At 38.1% G+C, this 21,192-nt stretch overlaps 1 protein-coding gene across 1 annotated transcript; it reads right to left on the minus strand.

Moving 5' to 3' along the window:
* Positions 1–8,357: 8,357 nt before the first annotated feature.
* On the minus strand, positions 8,358–12,373 carry LOC121972968. The gene is made up of 4 exons (XM_042524576.1): positions 10,449–12,373; positions 10,158–10,276; positions 9,244–9,856; positions 8,358–8,691 (listed from the first exon to the last, which is right to left on the minus strand). The coding sequence occupies exons 1-4, from the start codon at positions 12,371–12,373 to the stop codon at positions 8,358–8,360; spliced, it is 2,991 nt and encodes a 996-aa protein (XP_042380510.1).
* Between the last annotated feature and the right edge of the window lie 8,819 nt (positions 12,374–21,192).

The following is a 21,192-nucleotide window of genomic DNA, read 5'->3' on the forward strand; positions in this document are numbered from 1 at the left end:
TACCACGGGGTCCAACAATCTCCCCCTTTTTGATGTGCATCAACCCAAGTTCAAGTTAGGGTTAAAATAGACATAAAAAGTAATTTTAAAGAAAAAATTACTAAACTAACAAGTTAAGCATAATTTTTTGCAATTAGTAAAATTGCAACACTTTTTATAATAACAGAAATTTCAAAATTTTCTAACTCCCCCTAAACTTGTATTTTTCTCTCCCCCTTTGATCACAGCAAAAATGGGGTTAAGAAAAATAACCTAAGTTAAGTGAAATGTATAGAATTTTAAAAAAATTCTAATTCAAAAACGAATTTTTCCAAACAAAAAAAAAAATTCTAAGTCAAATTTTTGAATTTTTAAAAAAAATTTCTAAGTCAATATGAATTTTTCCAAAAAAAATTTCTAAGTCAAATTTTTGAATTTTAAAAAAATTCTAAGTCAATAAAAAAATTTCTAAGTCAAATTTAAATTTTTGAATTTTCACAATCTGACTTTTTAGAATTTTAAAAAGATTTAAGAACTTTTAAAGCATTTTTTAATTCTAGTTTAATGCTTTTTCAGAAAGTTAATTAAACATTTTTTTTTTCAATATTTTAGCTTCCAGGTCGTGGCGAGGCACTAGGCCTTCTTGGTTATTTGAGCAACAACCACTTCCTTAGACAAAGCTTCCATAAAGAATTTCAATATTTAATTTTCTCATTGTAAGCTTTTAATTTTTGAAAAATTAATTAAGCACAGATTTTGGAACCCAATAGAGGTTTCTACCTACAGGGTTATTCAGATACTTAGGGGGTACATAATTTTTGGGTATTCTTTTAAGTTGACCCTGATGGTTTCTAATGTACCAGTTCAATTTTCCATAAACTTTAATTTTTGAATTTGGAAATCTATTTAAACATGTATTATTTCTTAACTTCTCAATTTCTAATTTTAGATTTTTATTTTCAGATTTTAAATTTTCATTTTCTTTTTCTAATTGATCTAATTCTTTAGACAAAGCTTTAATAAACTCAAAAGACTGTTTAGAGTTTAGGGAACGTACCTTACTTACCTCATCTTGCGATGCTCCCCCTTCATCATTGCTTTCTCCTTCGATGTTCCTCCCCTTCATCTATGCTCATTTCGAGCTAGACGTTTCTTCTAGCTGATGGTTGATCATCGCTAGTCCCGAGAATTCTTCGATGTCCGACTCGGAGGATGATGAATCGACCAAGTAGCCTTCATGTTCTTGTGCTTGGAGGATTCGGTTTCTTGTTTGATTTTTCCTTTCTTTCTCCTTTCTCTTTAATTTCGGGCGGTCATCCTTGATGTGCCCTTCTTTATTGCAGTTGTAGCAATGAACCGTCCTTTTCTTTGTTGATGCCTCTTTTTCTGCGGTCTAAATTTATTAGAATTAAAAACTTATTGAACCGTTTTACCAATAGTGCTGCTTCGGATTCATCGCCCGAGGCTTGGAGTTAGAACCGATTACTTTTGCCTTTAGAGCTATGTTCGACCGGTCTTCTCTACTCCATTTGGCTCGAAACTCGAGATTCGTGAAGTTCAAAAGTCGAAAATAACTGTTCTATACTTACCTCGAGGTCCTTAGAGATGTAGTATGCATCTACTAAGGAGGCCCACTGAGTTCCTCGGGAAGGCATTGAGCGTGTCGGATAGAGTCCCGGTTGGTTACCTCTTCCAAGGTTCGTTAGTTGCATTATCGGCTCCTTGATCGCTTGAGTTGCGCTACCTTCTCGCCTTGGTTCATCCGGAGGTTCGTCAACCGGTTCCGGAGGATGTCGCGCTTCGCTAGCTTCCGAGGTACCTTCGTGAAGTTCCGTGAATTTTTCCCAGAGATCTTCGCGGAGTCGTAGCTTCCGATCCGGTTTACCTCCTGCAGCGGCAGCAAACTCAGCAAGTGACGAAATCGCTTGCTCCTTTTGCTCCACGTGTTTTCTTCTTTGTCTTTAGGAGCTGCAAAACCATATTTCATAGTAATTAAAATATCAAAGTCTGCTTTTAAAAATACCTCCATTTTGCGCTTCCATGTGGCGAAGTCTCCGTCGAACTTGGGGATGGATGTTCGCTCCGGCCATCATCTTGATCGTAGTGCTTCAGTTGGCGGTTAGTCCTTCGAGGCGATCGGATACCACTTGTTGGTGCAATGGAGGCCGGCAAGAGGGGGTGAATTACTGAAAACACAAAATAAAAATACCCTCCTCGGATTTCAACTCAATTAATGCAATAGTAAATAAGTAAAGGCAGAAATAAAATTAAACTAAGCAAGGAAATAGAGATTAAGTAGAAAACAGGATTTAACCTGGTTACAACCAAGGAGGTTGTTAATCCAGGGCAATGAAAAGCTCACTGAAAAAATCTCCTTTCTGAAGGCGGAGAAGCCTTTTACATTTTGGAAGCTTAGAACTATTGCTAGGAATGGCTACACAATGATTGCTTGAGTTGTTGTTGAATTCCTAGCTCCAGGGGCCTTTTTATAGCTCCTGGAAAGTCTATCTCGAGGGTCCAAGGCGCCTCCAACAAGGTTTAAGGCGCCTCCAACTCGATCTGCGGATAAAACTTTATCCGCAGCGCAAACGGTCAAACTGGACTGCTCAAGGCGCCTTAAACAATCATTCAAGGCGCCTTCAATGTATTCAAGGCGCCTTCAATGTGTTTAAGGCGCCTTCAAGGTTACTGCTACAGTAATTTCAGCCTCTTTTGTCTTCTTTTCTTCTCCTCTTTAGCTTCCGAAGCTCCGTTCTTTTGGGTGATTGCGACCAACCGGAATAGGGCTCACCCGAACCCAATTCCCGGCCTTCTCCTCGAGCAGCCTTCCGTCCCGGCTTAACGTCCCTCGAACGCCGCGCACGCTCTTCACGCCCACCGGAGTACTCTTCCGCAGCTCTCTCGTCCTTCGGACGCACCGAGCCCGTCGGCTCCCTTCCCGTGCCGTCCTTCTCGCTAGCTGCGTCTTCCGCTCGACTTCCTGTGTTCCTAAGCTCCTACACATTCAGATACAGGGATCAAACACAGCAGGACCTAACCAACTTGGTTGATCACATCAAAACTACCACGGGGTCCAACAAAAACTACAAGGACAACAACTTATTACACTAATAGAACCTATAGACTAACTGTATCGAACTCACAGATTGAAACCTAATCATCTTCATAGCAACCTACTGGAATTACTGCATTAAAATAAAATCAGAACTGATTCCACTTAAGTATTCTACTGGAAATTTCTGTGTCAAAGATCTACAATCAAATCTGTAGCAACTACAAGACCAGGAACCAATTAAACTCACTTAAATCCATTGAAATTGTTGAATTGATATCAAGAACTGTAACTACTTTCATTAACAGAAACTTGCTAATAATTCTGCACTAAAGAACAGGGACAGCAAACAAAATTTTGGAAAGAATCTAATCTAAGCACTAAACTGAGCTACAAACGAGATCTAGATCTAGCTAAAAACAGTAATGAAATGCAGGATTAAACTAAACCAATTCCAATCACAACCAATTCTTGAATCACAACTCTTGGCATCAACAAGAGTCCTCACTCGAAACCTCAAATGTGAAATCCAGAAAAGCAGAAAAAAAACGCAGCTGGTTTGTGTTCAGATCTGAAACTTGCTGATCTTGATCAAAGAAACCTCTCTGACAAAATACAAGTTCGAATCTGCACAGAATTGTTGAAATCTGGATCTGCGATTCAAATCTGGGCTCAGCAGTTGTTTGCTGATGGGGCTCTGATGGTGACTGGATGCAAATCGGAAAACATTAGAGAGACCTCTCTAACTTTTCCCGATGATGGCTGATGATCTCCTGCTGTCAATACCATTCGAACAGGGGCGGAAATGAAGATTTGAATCGCAGCCAAGCTTGTCGTCGAGACCTCTTTGGCGAACCTCCAGCTTCAGGAAATTAGGTCAGCAGCTTCCTTGCTTCTTCCTCAATGGATCTGCAGCTCAAGATGAGATTATTACTGGAATCGGGGGCTTGCGCGCGCGCTAACGGAGAAGAAATCGCCGATGGCACGATGAACAGTAGGCGCAGCCACTGTTCATCCGCGATTCTTTTGGGTTTTATACCAAGGTTTGAACCGGGATTTGCATTTGGTTTAGGGCTTAGTTTAGGAGGAAAATTAGGGATTTGATGAGAAGGTTTGACATGGGTTAGCTCAAGAGGAAAGCTCCATTTAATGGATCGGGCCCAATCCAAATTCTTGTAGTCTAATGAGCCTATTCCTTCAAAACAAATAAAGTACCATTATTAGATAGGATTCCACAAGAAATATATAGAAAATGCAACAAGGCTCTAAATAATTCTCGACTCATAAGATATAAGATAAAACAAGAATTCATCATATGAGGAGATGCAAAATACTCAATTAAAGAGCCAAATTTATGCACAAAAATACTAACTATCAACTCCCCCACACTTAATCTTTTTGCTCGTCCCGGGCAAGTGAACAGACTAAAAACACGACTTAAGTCGCACCCCCCTTTGCTTTCCTTAATCATATTCAGAAGATAGTAAAAAGAAGTCACCTAAAATTATGAAGTTCCAAAGACTCAAGCAATCATGAACTCTATTCTTACTTCGGTTAATCACTCAATGATTTCATCCATCATGAATAAAATGAAAATAATAACACAACTAATTCTCACATGGTATTTTTCAGTGGCTCTCATCCTAATTTCAATTTCATGTAATGGTAGAGATCACTCAAGCTACTTATGGCAAAGGCACTACCATATGCTTGCTCTTCATCTAATTCTCACCTCCATCACAGTTATCAAAATACATTCTTATGAAGGTTCATTAAAAGTAAAAGCGAAAGCAAAAGCAAATGCAATGGAAGCATTAGTATTAGAAAAACCATAAAGAGAACAGAGGTTAAAGTAGAAGTGGAAGACATGGAGTTAGGATGCTATGTGATACTAAATTTCAGCCATGGCTTCCAATTCTGTACTCTTAGTCTTGATCAATGTTTTTGCAGATTTTACTCATGGCAGATACTTCAATTAGCACTTCCTTGTTGGTCTCACTTCCGTTTCCAGCATTCTGTATTTAAATTTGAAAGTTGGCACATTTCCATGCTATATCCTTCATTCCCTCTTTTAATCTGCAGATTCAACAATTTTTCAGAATTTTTTCAATCAAATAAAATAGATTTGGTTCTGCAGATGGCTCCAAAATTTCTTTCACAACATTTGGTCAAGCTGTAATTTGATTCAGCCATTACATGCTATTGATTCCCTTCATTCTGTACCAAAATTGTATCAAAAGTACATTGAATTCCATCCATTCGGATCAAAGACATCAAAAAGAACTTGTGCACAAAATTGAATATTCTTGAAAAACAAAGTTCAATTCAGAATTGTAGCTGCAGTCCTTGCCATTTTCTTTTTTTTCTTTATTGGAATCCTCCTTTGAATTTGATCTACAGTAAGACTTAACCCTATTTTCTGCAAATGACACAAGAATTCAACTCGAATTTTTAATTCCTACTAGCTAAAATTCTATAACAGACACAAACTGCAGAATAAGTTTCAGTTTCCAGTTTTCAACTTGTGTTTCTGTTTTTCATATCTATTTCACCACCTACAAATCATGCAAGTTGTAGAGAGACAAGATCATCATTTAATCGTACTCAAACAACAGCTGGGTTCTGATTTTCCAGTGATCCAATAGCTCTACACCATATAGCACAATTTAGTGCCATTCTGAATTTTTCATACAGCCCTGACTTTGTACCAACTACACATCATTTAGCTGCCCTAAAATCTCAATTCCTTTTCATCTTACTTCTTGTGATCTCTATTGATGCATACTTCATAGAATTACAAGCTTCAACAATTCTAACTTGTTATAACTTGATCCCCAAATTGGCACAGAAATGACTATTAGCAGAAATTCTGGGCATTCTGTTTAATTGCTCTTAACCTTTCCGAATCTGTTTGAACTTGAATCTTCAAAAGACTATCTTCTTATTTGATTCAAATACAGTTAGTTGTCATTCAGTCCGATCAAGCTCAACTAATTGATGTATAAAACTCAGTATGCAGTCTTACACATTCCTGCACATAACATCATATTTCTGCACATCATAGTTAAGAATTATCTGCACCTGTTTCTATCTCAGGACCAACATCCTTGCTCTCTCTTCTCTGATCTTACTTGTCCCATTTCGTTCCATCAGCACTTAAGAATCAATTAAACTGAATACATTTCAACTTCAGCTAACAGCTCTCAGCTTTTGCAACTCTGCACAAATATGTATTTTTGTATTTCTGCACAAAACTGAATACATTTCTGTTTTTTTTTTAATCCAATTCTGCACAGATTAGCCTTCATCCAATTTCTCAACTGGCCACTGTTTCCTGCACACATGTACTCAGTTTCTTGAGATCAAAATGGACCTGACAAATCTGAAATACCATTTGTTTCTGCATCTTGCAAGGCTTCCTTGAACGTATCAGTCATTGAGATGCTGCATCAGATTTGTGATACACCTTGATACTAAATTCCAGCTCTATCTGAAACTTAGGAATTGAAACTGAACACATTTCAACTCCAACTGACAATTCTTAGCTTTTTCATTAACTATCAATATCACCTCTGGCTACTGAAAAACATGATGTGCAAACACGAACAGCAGCAACCATTGTATCAGAATTTCAAAACTCAACTTCTACAGATTTCTGCAACCATAAGTTTAAACCAAATGAAGCCATTTCTGAATTCTGCAATTTTAGTTTTCACTTTCAGAAATGGAATTCTACTGTACTTCCTTCCAATGCATTACAACTTCACTGAATGCACAGATTGAACATGAATTCTGCTTCTGCAACCATTTTTTTTTTCAATTTGCTAATTTGATGTCTTAAACAGTTGACATTCCATTCCAATTTGCTTGAGAATTCCATTCCAATTCTGCACAGATTAAACATGAATTATGCTTCTGCAGCAATTTGGAATTAAGGTTCAGTTTCTAAAAATTTTAGAAACTGTACATCATTTTTCAGCTTCAACAATTCAGTATCAGCAGAATGTTTTTCATATCAAGTACCAGCACTTCATTTCTTCACAAAATGGCAAATTCCAGAATCTGAGTTCTGCTTTTCATCCAAATCTTGATGCTGATTATTCCATAAATTGAAATCATAACTTTCTTCCCTTAAAACAGGTCCTTCATTTGCTGTAAATGATTACTTCTGCTGAATCAAAGACTAAATATCTCAAAGACTAATTATTTCCCCCACACTTAAATTTTTGGCGTCCCGGTCAAAATAAAAGCATCACACAACATCCCTTGTAACCATATCCAAGATAATAAAACAAAGGGAAAGATAAATGATATGATGATTTAGGAAAAGACAATTAGTGATAACTAGTGGGGAATTGGAATAACCTTCATTCAAATAATTTAATCTCTGATCAAGTGGAATATTGAAAAGATTCAAGCAAGTTCTAGAGTGACAAAAACCATCAGTGCATCACACAATTAGGCTCAATCATCACTAGGCAAGCAAAAGTTATTATCTCAAATTATCAATTAGAATCCATCACTAAATGTTAACCTTACGCAAGCCTAGAATTCATTTATGCAACAAAGACTTGAAACTTCATGCTCAAATGTAACTCTATTTTAAAACCTCTGAAATGATATAAAGAAGTGTAAGGGGGTTATCAATTATTAACCCAAAACTACCAAATTTGATTCAATGGTTTTTACAGGGACATGATTCCTAAAATTTGAATTATTATATGTGAAAGTAAAACTACTAAGAAAACTAAGAAGTTAAACCGGCCACCAAATGATGACATCTTATTCACTATGACCGAATTCATTATTAGAAAGCATAAAGACTACTAAAACGAACAAGTGAATTATTCATGTAAATATGTAAAGACATTTATATCTTCAAAGACATGAAATAATGAGAAATAACAAGACTTCCCTTTCACATTGAATAGATGGCCTTGGTACTGTTCATTTCTTGCATCACCATCCCTTTTGCTCCTTCATGAAATATCTTTAGCCTATGTCCATTCACTTTAAATTTCCGATCAGTAGACTCTTCCTTTATCTCCAAGACTCCATAGGGGAAAATGTTAGTCACACTAAAGGGTCCTTCCCAACGAGATTTCAATGTGCCTTTCATCAATTTAAGCCGGGATTTATACAAAAGCACTTTGTCACCAATTTTGAACTCCTTCCCTATAATGTGTTTGTCATGAAAATTCTTGGTCTTTTCTTTGTAGATCCTTGAGTTCTCAAATGCCTCAAGTCTAATCTCTTCAAGTTCTTGGAGTTGTAATTTCCTCTCTTCTCCAGCTGTGCTAGCATCAAAATTACAAGCTTTTACCGCCTAAAATGCTCTATGTTCAATTTCCACTGGAAGGTGACAAGCTTTACCATACACCATCCTATATGGAGACATCCCTATTGGTGTTTTGAAAGCTGTCCTGTAAGCCCAAAGTGCATCATTTAATCTCTTACTCCAATCTTTCCTGTCAGGTCTCACTGTTTTCTCCAAAATTGACTTCACTTCTCTATTTGATACCTCGGCTTGTCCATTTGTTTGGGGATGATAGGGAGTGGAAATTCTATGTGAAACTCCATATCTGCTCAGCATAGTCTTCATGCGTCTGTTACAAAAATATGACCCTTGATCACTGATTATTGCCCTGGGCACGCCAAACCTGCAGAAAATATGTGTCCTGACAAAACTACAAACAACTGAAGAATCATCAGTCCTGGTGGGGATGGCCTCCACCCATTTGGAAACATAATCAACTGCTAGCAAAATATATGAAAATCCAAAAGAGACAGGAAAAGGACCCATGAAATCAATGCCCCATATATCAAAGACCTCACAAAATAGCATGAAATGTTGAGACATTTCATTCCTAGGTCCTATGTTTCCAGTTCGTTGACACCTATCACATGATCTACAAAAAACATAGGCATCACGAAAAAGGGTGGGCCAGTACAATCCACACTCCAAAACTTTCCGTGCAGTCCTCTGTGGTCCGAAATGTCCCCCACACTCGAATGAATGACAAAATGTAAGTACCGACTGGAACTCAAAATCAGGTATGCATCTCCTAATAATCTGATCACTACAAAATTTCCACAGATAAGGATCATCCCACACATAATATTTTGAATCACTTTTCAATTTATCCTTTTGAGCTTTTGAAAATTGTGCAGGAAAAACATTACCTACTAAAAAATTTACCAGATCTGCATACCATGGTAACTCATCATGCATCCGAAAGAGTTGCTCATCTCTAAAATCATCATCAATAACCGTGTGATCCAAATCCCCTTCAATTCTGCTCAAATGATCTGCAACCAAGTTCTCCTTCCCACTCCTATCACGAATCTCCAAATCAAACTCCTGGAGGAGAAGCATCCATCTAATCAATCTGGGCTTAGCATCTGGCTTCTTGAGGAGAAACTTCAACGCTGCATGATTAGAAAATACAACCACGTGAGAACAAAGTAAATATGATCGAAATTTATCTAAAGCAAAAACAATGGCAAGAAGCTCTTTTTCTGTTGTGGTGTAGTTTGCTTGAGCCGAATCTAAGGTCTTCGATGCATAACAGATCACATGTGGTGCTCCCTCTATTCTCTGTGCAAGTACTGCCCCTATGGCAAGATTCGAAGCATCACACATCAGCTCAAAAGGTAAAGCCCAATCTGGTGGCCTGATGATAGGAGTAGAAATCAAAGCCTCCTTCAATCTCTGAAAAGCTTCCTTACACCTTTGATCAAAATGAAACTCCACATCTTTCTGAAGCAACTGAGACAATGGAAGAGCGATCTGACTGAAGTCCCTAATAAATCTCCTGTTGAATCCTGCATGGCCAAGAAAAGCTCGAACATCCCGCACGCATGCGGGGTAAGATAAAGAAGATATAGCGCTAACTTTAGCAGGATCTACCTCAATACCTTTCCTAGAGACTATGTGTCCTAAAACAATACCATGCTCAACCATAAAATGACATTTTTCAAAATTAAGTACCAAGTCAGTCTCAATGCATCTATCTAAAACCTTAGACAAATTTTCTAGACATGCATCAAATGATGAACCATATACAGAAAAATCATCCATGAAAACCTCCATGCAATGCTCTAATAAATCACCAAAAATGCTTACCATGCATCGCTGAAAATTCCTGGAGCATTGCATAATCCAAATGGCATCCGTCTGTAGGCAAAGGTACTGAAAGGACAAGTGAAGGTGGTCTTCTCCTGATCCTCTGGGTCGATGCAAATCTGAAAATATCCCGTGTAACCATCAAGGAAGCAATAATGTGACTTGCCCGCTAGTCTCTCCAACATCTGATCAATAAAAGGTAGGGGGTAGTGGTCCTTTCTGCTTGCTTGGTTCAGCTACCTATAGTCCACGCAAACTCTCCAAGAATTCTTTACTCTAGTGGGCACTAACTCATTCTCTTCATTAGTCACAACTGTTACCCCTGATTTCTTTGGAACCACATGGATGGGACTTACCCACTTACTGTCAGAAATAGGGTAAATGATACCTGCCTGTAGAAGTCTAGTCACCTCTTTCTTTACTACATCAAGGATCAGTGGGTTAAGTCTCCTCTGGGGTTGTCTCACTGGTTTCACATCCTCCTCCAAGTAAATCCTGTGCATGCAAATAGAAGGATTGATGCCAGGAATATCTGCTAAAGTCCATCCAATGGCCTTTCTATGCTGCCTCAAAATCTCCAATAATCTGCTTTCTTGTTCTGGTTCTAGATTCTGGGCTATGATGACAGGTAGCTGCTGATTCTCTCCTAAATAAGCATACTTCAAGTGTGGCGGCAATGGCTTCAACTCATCCTGTGTCTGGTCAACGGAAGGCGATCCTAAGGGTAGAGCTTCTCCTAAGCAATCCCCTACGCATAATTTCTCTTCTCTGAGCGATCCTAGGGATAGAGCTTCTCCTAAGCAATCCCCTACACTTAAATTCTCTCTCTCACTTGGAAATACTCCACCAGACTCATCATCCCCTACCAAGGCTGAAATATCCTCCTCTTCTGAAAACAAAAAATCACCTATACCACCCTCTGCAGCATCTGAGTCTGAATCAATCACTGAAAAGAAATCTATACTGTCTAGGTCCTTTGAAATATCCAAACTAAGAATAGAATGATCTTCTCTAGGATGCTTCATAGCGTCAAAAATACTGAATCGGACCATTGTGTCTCCTATCTCCATAGAAAGTGTGCCCGCATGAACATCAATCTTGGTCCTTGCAGTCTTCAAAAATGGTCGTCCTAGAATGAGTGGAGATCTACTGGCCAGATAGTCTCCCTCCATGTCAAGGATATAAAAATCTGCAGGAAAGATAAGTTCTCTCACTTTCACCAATACATCTTCAATAACTCCAGCTGGGTGAGTCTGGCTGCGGTCAGCTAATTGAATGACTACTCCTGTAGGTTGCAATGGTCCAATGCCCAAAGTCTGAAAAACTGATTTTGGCATCACATTAATTGAAGCCCCCAAATCCAACATGGCATCTTTAAAAAGACTACTCCCAATCTCACAAGGGACTGTAAAAACTCCAGGATCTTCGCATTTCTGAGGAACTGTTTGAAGAAGTGCAGACACATTCTTGCCCATGCTAATCAACTCATTCCCCTTCAACTTCTTCTTGTGCACACAAAGATCCTTCAAAAATTTTGCATACTTTGGAATTTGCTTGATCATTGTGAGTAAGGGAACATTAACCTCTACCTTGCTAAATAGATTCACAAGCTCTTGGAACTCCTTAGCTTTCTCCTCCTCTGCATCTCTTCTTGGTTGAACTTTGCGTTGAGGAAAGGGTAAGGGAAGGCTCGGCTCTGAATCTTTCTGAGCTGACTGATGATACTCTGAAATTCCAGATTTGTTGAGATCTGGGTTTCCTGCTGGAACTGGCTCAGCTGGACAAAAGCAGCTGGAATTTTCCGAAATTAAGCTTCCATCTCCTTGTGAATGCTCCAAACCGTATGGATCAATGTGAATTTGATGAGAACTTGAAACTGGCACATTCTGCACTTCTGGAAATTCTTCATTGCTGAAACTGGATGGCTGGATTTCTGAAAAATTTTCAGCAGCAGCTCTTCCTCTTGAAGATTCTGAAATTTTTCTCCCACTCCTTGAAGTTAATGCACTAACGTTCCCTTTAGGATTCGGAATTGTTTGAGATGGCAATTGACTCGATCCCTGAGCTTGAATCTGATTAATGCTAGAAGCCAATTGCCCAATCTGCCTTTCCTGATTTTGTTGCTGCTGAAGAATTTGCTGCATTAATTCCTCCAATCTAGCTTGCTGTGGATCTGAATTTGAAGCATTACTGGAACCTCCTTGAGTTAAACTCATCCTTGTAGGTGTTGGAAGTGCTGGAATTGCTTGCTGGAAATTCTAATTTTGAGATTGATAATGCTGATTCTGATTCTGGAATTGCTGATAAGGCTGATACGATTGCTGATATTGATTTGCAGGTTGGTAATTATGCTGAAAACTTTGCTGATGCTGCTGGAAACCTTGCTGGAAATTCTGATTATGCTGCTGATTTTGCTGATTCGAAGATGGTTGTTGATAAAATGAATTACCATACCTCAAATTTGGATGATCTCTCCAACCCCGATTGTATGTAGAAGAATGAGGATCATATTTTTGTTGGAATTGGGCTCTAGAAAAGGCTGCTAAAGACTCATCCTGATGGAGATTCGGACAAAGTTCTGAAAGGTGATCTTGACTTGAACAAATGCTACAAACTACACTTTGTTTACATGGAAATTGCATAGTTGGCACATTAGAAGATTGCGTAGCGTTGTTCAAGGCTAGTTGTTTCACCAAGGTCGTTAATTCCATCAATGAATTCTTTATCTCCTTTTGATCATTTGAAACCATTTGAACTTCACCAACTCCTCTGGTCGTGAGTGCTCTACTTCCAAATTGCTGTGAATTTTCAGCCATGTTCGAAATTAGCTCCCGTGCTTGCTCTGGAGTTTTGTTCACTAAAGCTCCTCCAGCTGCTGCATCTATCATACTTCTATCCATAGGTAATAAACTCTCATAGAAGTATTGGACTAGTAACTGCTCACTGATTTGGTGTTGAGGACAACTTGAACATAGTTTCTTGAATCTCTCCCAATAATCATAAAGTGTCTCTCCCACCACTTGTTGAATCCCACAGATGCTTTTCCTGATAGTTGCAGTCCTTGAAGCTGGAAAGAATTTCTCCAAGAATGCCTTCTTCATGTCAATCCAAGAAGTAATGTATCCTGGTGGCAAATAATACAATCAATCTTTTGCTACTCCAGTTAATGAAAATGGAAAAGCCCTTAGCTTGATATCCTCTTTTGAAATTCCTTGTGGCTTCATGGTTGAGCAAACCACATGGAATTCATGCAAATGTCTGTTTGGGTCTTCTCCAGATAATCCTTGATATTTGGGAAGCAAATGAATCAACCCAGATCTCAGCTCAAAATCAGCAGCTAAAGTTGGATAAGTGATGCATGAATACTTGAAAGCCTCATCAGGAGCTGCAAGCTCCTTCATTGTTCTGCTCTGATCAGCCATGGGGGTATCTGAAGATGATAAAGAACTTCCTGAGTCCTCTGAAATTTTTTCCTGAATTCTCAAAGCTCTGAAAGTCCTTTCAATCTCTGGATCAAGATCAAGTAACTTATCACCCGAAGACCTGGTCATACAACCAAAAATCAACGATTAGAACAAAAGTAGATTGGCACTAAAATTAAGCAAGTGATAACAAAATCTAAAAACAAACAAACTCTACTAGTTTCCCCGGCAATGGCACCAAAATTTGGTACGTTCGAATTGGTTGTCACGAATGAACTCCAAATTAATTAATCTCAAAAACTCCCAACTACTCCAGATTGTTGCAGTATAAAGCCAAGGTCGAGTCTCTCAAGGAAACTAGTAAACGAATATTCATTTTAGGTGTTATGGTATTCATTTATTCCTAAACTAGATTAGCTGAGTTGAGTACACACTAATGAATGAAATCTAAGATGAGGTAAACACAAAGCAATTTTCTACGTCGGCAACTACTCAAAACTGAAACGATTCAAATAAATTGAAACAACCAAAGTCAAATGCAGTCGAACAAAAACTACTCTTTAATGCTAAAGCACTAGCATTCTTCTCTAAGTTAAAATCTGGAATCCATTACACTAAACAACACTAACTAAAATTACTGCATCGAGAACAATGAAAGTATGAAAACTAGCTGAAAGTACTGCGTCAAATAACAATAAGGAAGTCTGCAAAAACTACAAGGACAACAACTTATTACACTAATAGAACCTATAGACTAACTGTATCGAACTCACAGATTGAAACCTAATCATCTTCATAGCAACCTACTGGAATTACTGCATTAAAATAAAATCAGAACTGATTCCACTTAAGTATTCTACTGGAAATTTCTGTGTCAAAGATCTACAATCAAATCTGTAGCAACTACAAGACCAGTAACCAATTAAACTCACTTAAATCCATTGAAATTGTTGAATTGATATCAAGAACTGTAACTACTTTCATTAACAGAAACTTGCTAATAATTCTGCACTAAAGAACAGGGACAGCAAACAAAATTTTGGAAAGAATCTAATCTAAGCACTAAACTGAGCTACAAACGAGATCTAGATCTAGCTAAAAACAGTAATGAAATGCAGGATTAAACTAAACCAATTCCAATCACAACCAATTCTTGAATCACAACTCTTGGCGTCAACAAGAGTCCTCACTCGAAACCTCAAATGTGAAATCCAGAAAAGCAGAAAAAAAACGCAGCTGGTTTGTGTTCAGATCTGAAACTTGCTGATCTTGATCAAAGAAACCTCTCTGACAAAATACAAGTTCGAATCTGCACAGAATTGTTGAAATCTGGATCTGCGATTCAAATCTGGGCTCAGCAGTTGTTTGCTGATGGGGCTCTGATGGTGACTGGATGTAAATCGGAAAACATTAGAGAGACCTCTCTAACTTTTCCCGATGATGGCTGATGATCTCCTGCTGTCAATACCATTCGAACAGGGGCGGAAATGAAGATTTGAATCGCAGCCAAGCTTGCCGTCGAGACCTCTTTGGCGAACCTCCAGCTTCAGGAAATTAGGTCAGCAGCTTCCTTGCTTCTTCCTCAATGGATCTGCAGCTCAAGATGAGATTATTACTGGAATCGGGGGCTTGCGCGCGCGCTAACGGAGAAGAAATCGCCGATGGCACGATGAACAGTAGGCGCAGCCACTGTTCATCCGCGATTCTTTTGGGTTTTATACCAAGGTTTGAACCAGGATTTGCATTTGGTTTAGGGCTTAGTTTAGGAGGAAAATTAGGGATTTGATGAGAAGGTTTGACATGGGTTAGCTCAAGAGGAAAGCTCCATTTAATGGATCGGGCCCAATCCAAATTCTTGTAGTCCAATGAGCTTATTCCTTCAAAACAAATAAAGTACCATTATTAGATAGGATTCCACAAGAAATATATAGAAAATGCAACAAGGCTCTAAATAATTCTCGACTCATAAGATATAAGATAAAACAAGAATTCATCATCTGAGGAGATGCAAAATACTCAATTAAAGAGCCAAATTTATGCACAAAAATACTAACTATCAATGGGCTGAGCACCTTGCTCGTATAAAGGATCCTCGAGTTGTCTAATAAGTCGGTTGAGCATATATTCTTGGACGAAATAACTATACCTGATGAGCCGATAGGCCTTATGCCACCGAATGAAATGAGCTAAATATAATACTCACAATCTATATGCTTTGATTAACTCGTTGGGGTTTAAAGTCCCCGGTTCTCCTTAAGGGAGTCTGCCCGGTCACCCCTTAAGGTCCCCAATCGACTAAATGAAGGTTTAAAGTCTTCGGTTCCCCTTAAGGTAGCCTATACGGTCACCCCTTAATGTCCCTAATCGACTGAATAATGGTTTAAAGTCTCTGGTTCCCCTTAAGGGAGCATATCCAGTCATCCTTTAAGGTCCCTGATCGACTGAATGATGGTTTAAAGTCTCCGGCTCCTCTTAAGGGAGTCTGTCCGGTCACCCCTTAAGGTCCCCGATCGACTGAATAATGATTTAAAGTCTCTTGTTCCCCTTAAGGAAGTTTGTCCAATCACCCCTTAAGGTCCCCGATCGACTGAATGATGGTTTAAAATCTTCGGTTCCCCTTAAGGAAGCCTGTTCAGTTACCCCTTAAGGTCCCTAATCGATTGAATGATGGTGTAAAGTCTCCGGTTCCCCTTAAGGGAGCCTGTCCGGTCACTACTTAAGGTCCCCGATCGACTGAATGATGATTTAAAGTCTCCGATTCCCCTTAAGGGAGTATGTCCGGTCACCCCTTAAGATCCCCAATCGACTAAATGATGATTTAAAGTCTCCGGTTCCCCTTAAGGGAGCCTGTCCGGTCTCCCTTTAAGGTCCCCGGTTGACTAAATGATGGTTTAAAGTCTCTGGTTCCCCTTAAGGGAGCCTGCCCGGTCACCCCTTAATATCCCCGATCGACTGAATAAAGGGAAACCAATCTATTTGCTCAGGAAAATGTGTATATTTCCTTGTAATATTGTCCACGCTTCCCATTAACTACACCAAAGAATTGAATACCATGTATCCCAAGAATTTTCCACTTTTGGCTCCAAATAAACATTTGTAAGGGTTGAGTTTGAGCTCATACCGCCTCAGACTTCCGCAGGTTTCTTCTATGTCCACACATAAATCTGAGACTCTTAGAGATTTAATAATAATATTATCCACATAAACCTCTATATTCCTTCCAATCCGCTTCTAAAAAACCTTATTCATGAACCTCTGATACGTGACCCCTGCATTCTTTAATCCGAAAGGCATAACATTATAACAATAAGTATCTTCAGCAATTATAAAACTAACCTTTTCTTGATCCTCCTTAGCAAGTGGGATTTGATGATATCCCTGATAAACATCTAGCATACATATAAACTCGCACCCAGCAGTAGAACCCACCACCTGATCGATGTGAGGCAAGGGATAATAATCCTTTGGGCAAGCTTTATTAAGATCCCGGAAGTCTATACACACACGTCATTTGTTTCTAGGCTTGGAGACAAGGACAACATTAGCCAACCAACTAGGGAATTAAACTTCTCGAATATAGCCAACTTCTAATAGTTTATCCACCTCTTCCGTGATGATTTTATTTTGATCAACACCAACATCCCGCTTCCTTTGTTTGACCTGTCGGATATCAGGATACACATGAAGAGCATGCTCCATGACCATAGGAGATACACTTGTTATTTCCTTAGGCGTCCATGCAAATGTCCATGGAGCAATTCGACTTTCAGTTTTGATTCCAGAATTGATGCCACACGAGTAACAGCTTTCGGTCGGCCAACTTGAATCTGTACCTCTTCCTTTTCTTCATATACCAGGGCAGACGATCCTTCCTGAATGACATTGACTCCCATTCTTTGCATCTTCCGTATAGCATTGACCTCCGTCCTGACTATCTCCATGTAGCACTTGCGAGCTACTAATTGATCACCCTTTACCTCTACTACTTGATCATCCACAGGAAATATAATTTTCTGACAGAAGGTAGAAATGATCGCCCATAATTCATTTAAGGTCGATCGATCCAAGATAACATTATAGGCAGAGAGCGCATCCACCACTATAAAATATGACGACACGTCCTCATTAAAGGCTCCTCTCCTAGAGATATAGTTAATTTTATCTGACCCAACAACTGGACTTCATTTCCAATGAACCCATATAAAGGAGTTACCATGGGCTACAGCTCGCTCAGATCTATTTGCAACTGATCAAAAGCTTGTTTGAAAATAATATTAACTGAACTACCAATGTCAATGAAGGTACGAGAAATATTATAATTGGCTATAACAACCTTGATTATTAATGCATCATCATGGGGCACTTCTACCCCTTCCAGATCTCTAGGCCCAAAGTTAATTTCTAGTTCGGCTGCCTTTTCTGCACTACATCCCACAGCATGAATTTCCAATCGCTGAGCATGTGCCTTCCTCGCCCGGTTGGAATCACCATCCTTTGGTCCTCCAGCTATCATGTTAATATTACCTCGGGGGTGTTGCTACGATTCTCTTCTTGTCGCACTAATATTGCTTCTTGTTGTGGCTAACCGGGTGCTTGAGCTTGCCCGGCTGGGAGTGGCAAAACTCCTATCATGTTAGTATTCCATGTTCTTGGAGCTTGTTTAAGCCCATAAAGTGCTTTGTGTAGCTTATAAACTTTCTCTTCGTTCCCTTTTATTTCATATCCTTGAGGTTGTTTCACATAAACCTCTTCTTCTAACTCTCCATTTAGAAAAGTTGATTTAACATCAAGTGGAAATACTTGTAACTCTAGTTGAGCTGGCAAGGCAAGAAAAATTTTAATAGTCTCCATTCGTACTACGGGAGCAAAAGTTTCATTGAAATCCACACCAGGTTGTTGAGAATAGCCTTTTGCCACTAACATTGCCTTATGTTTTTGCACACTGCTAGCTTCATTATACTTAGTCATATATACCCATTTTAAGCCAATTGCTTCTTTTTCTTCTGGAAGGTCTATTAACTACTAAGTATGATTCTTCTCAATGCTCCTTACTTCTTCATTCATGGCTTTTCTTCAGACTTCTTCTTTTATAGTATCCTCAAAATATTGTGGCTCGTAGGTAAAAAATACAACATTACAGGATTCATAAATATCTACTAAGGAACAAAACCTTTCTGGAGGAGTTTCTGAATCTGAATCATCTTCATAATTATTCCTTAACAAACCAACATCTTTAACTGATTGCTTTGGTTCAAAAAATAAGTGTTCCATAGGTACTTCAGTAACTTCTTCAGTTTCCCATTTCCATGTTGTTGTTTCATCAAAAATCACATCCCTTGAAAGAACTAATTGATTAGTTAATGGATTGAAAGTCGATAATCTTTGCATTCATCAGCATAACTAATGAAAATAAGTTTTTCTCCCTTTTCATCAAACTTTTCTCTATTTTGAACAAGAGCATAAGCAACACACCCAAAGACCTTAAATTGACTTACAATTGGTTTTCTATCATGCCATGCTTCAAAAGGAGTTATATTTTGAACTGCTTTGGTAGAAGACTAATTGAGAATATGCACAGTAGTATTTACAGCTTTAGCCCAGAATTTATTGGGAAGTCCTTTACCTTTTAACATGCTTCTAGCTATTTCTACAATTGTTCTATTTTTTCTTTCGATGATACCATTCTATTGTGGTGTATATCTGATTGTAAGTTGTCTTTGAATGCCCTCTTCTTTGTAATAATTGAGAAAAGGCTTGTAAATGAACTCTCCTCCATGATATGTTCTTAAGGTCTTTATAAGACAACCACTTTGCTTTTCAACTAGTGCTTTAAAGTGTAGAAACTTGGTGAAGGCTTCATATTTCTTCTCGAGAATATAAACCCAAATCATTCTAGTAAAATCATCAACAAATATCAGAAAATACCTTTTGTTACTAAGAGGAGCTCTAGTTGGACCACAAAAATCTGCATGTACTAGCTCAAGAGAGAAATGAGCTCTCTAGGCTATTTTTGGAAATGGAAATCGATGCATTTTGCCATAAATGCAACCTTCACAAACCTCATGTTGTTGCTTAATTTCTAGAAGTCCAACAACCATATTCTTTTGTTTCAATAATGGTAGGCCTTTAAGATTCAAATGACCATATCTCAAATGCAAAATATAAGATTTATCAACACTTTCACTTCTAAAAGCAGTATTTTGAAATGATTTCATATGAAAGGGAAAAAGATTATTGGAAGTCAACATCATGACAACAATTTGTTCTTCAGATTTCTTGTAAAAAATTTCACATCTATCATTATCGAAGATTGGCTTGTAACCTTTTCTCATCATTTGTCTAATACTCAAAAGATTCTGGGAAATATTAGGAAAATAATGCACATCATGAATAAATTTTTTGTTACCTACACTTGTATGAACTGCAATAACTCCTTTTGTTTCGATCTTAACTTGCTTTCCGTCACTAAGTTCAACATGAGAATAGTAATTTTTATCCAGCTCTTCAAATGTTGACTAATTTCCAATTAAGTGATTGCTACAACCATTATCTAAATACCATATTTCACTAGATTTCTCATTATCTATAGTAGAAAAGAATAATTTATTGTTATCATCTTCTGCTGAAAAATTAACTACCTTTTTGATTTTTTTTTCCTTTTCTTTATACCAACAATTCTTATAAGAATGATTAGGAATTTTGCATCTAGTGCATTCTAAATAACAATTCTTGGACTCATGGCCAGCTTTCTTACAAATGAAACATAAAGAATCAGAGTTACTAGTTTTTTGCTGCCATGAAGAATCTCTTCCTCCTCTTCCTCTACCTTGAAAATACCTTCCACGACTTCTATTGTCAAACTGTCCATGAAATGAGATCCCTCTACCTTTTGGTTATGGTTTGAAATTTCTAGAGTTGTTCACTTTTGCTTGAAAAGCATGCTCCATGGGTTGATTGTTGTATCTGCTTACTCTTTTCTCATGTGCTTCTAAAGATCCCATAAGTTCATATTGTGTAAACATTATGAGATCTTTTGTTTCTTCAATAACAACAACTATTTGCTCAAATTTTTGAGGAAGCCCTCTTAAGATTTTCTCAACAACTTTCCTTTCAGGAATAGCATCTCCACAACTCTTGATTTGATTGACAATCTCAGCAACTCTAGAGAAAAAATCTTTAACAAATTCTTCTTTCATTGATAAATTTTCAAATTCACTCCATAAGCTTTGTAACTTGATGGAGATGACTTTTTCTAACCCTTGAAACTCTATTTGTAGAGTTTCCCAAGCTTCTTTAGCCTTCTTGATGTCATAAATTCTGGGATAAATAGTTTCACTTACCCCTTGTTGGATGATCCTCAATGTTGTAGCATTTTTTCACATTCTCCTTGTATTCATTCTCTTTTTCTCTTGCCTGAGAAGAAGAACCTTGCTAGTCTTGTCTCTCCATATAACCTTCTTCAATCATGTCCCATAAATATTGTGAAAGAAAGATGATTTCCATTTGAGAATTCCATAATCATAATGCTCTCCATTGAGAACTGGAATCTGCTTGCTGTGTATGAGAAAACAGAGTTTGGATTTTATAAAGATATCTTTTCTAATAATTGCTCT

Source organism: Zingiber officinale, chromosome 4A, assembly GCF_018446385.1.
Source record: "Zingiber officinale cultivar Zhangliang chromosome 4A, Zo_v1.1, whole genome shotgun sequence".
In the NCBI taxonomy this organism is placed as follows: domain Eukaryota; kingdom Viridiplantae; phylum Streptophyta; class Magnoliopsida; order Zingiberales; family Zingiberaceae; genus Zingiber; species Zingiber officinale.

What these genes read in the sequence shown, in the direction of transcription:
- LOC121972968 (XM_042524576.1), bottom strand. Translation starts at nt 12,373, where the DNA reads ATGAGTTTAACTCAAGGAGGTTCCAGTAATGCTTCAAATTCAGATCCA. An exon ending in GGAATTTTCAGCGATGCATG is followed by an intron (nt 9,857 to 10,157) that starts GTAAGCATTTTT and finishes TTGGCCATGCAG; the next exon opens with GATTCAACAGGAGATTTATT. An exon ending in ATGCATGATGAGTTACCATG is followed by an intron (nt 8,692 to 9,243) that starts GTATGCAGATCT and finishes TATTTTCTGCAG; the next exon opens with GTTTGGCGTGCCCAGGGCAA.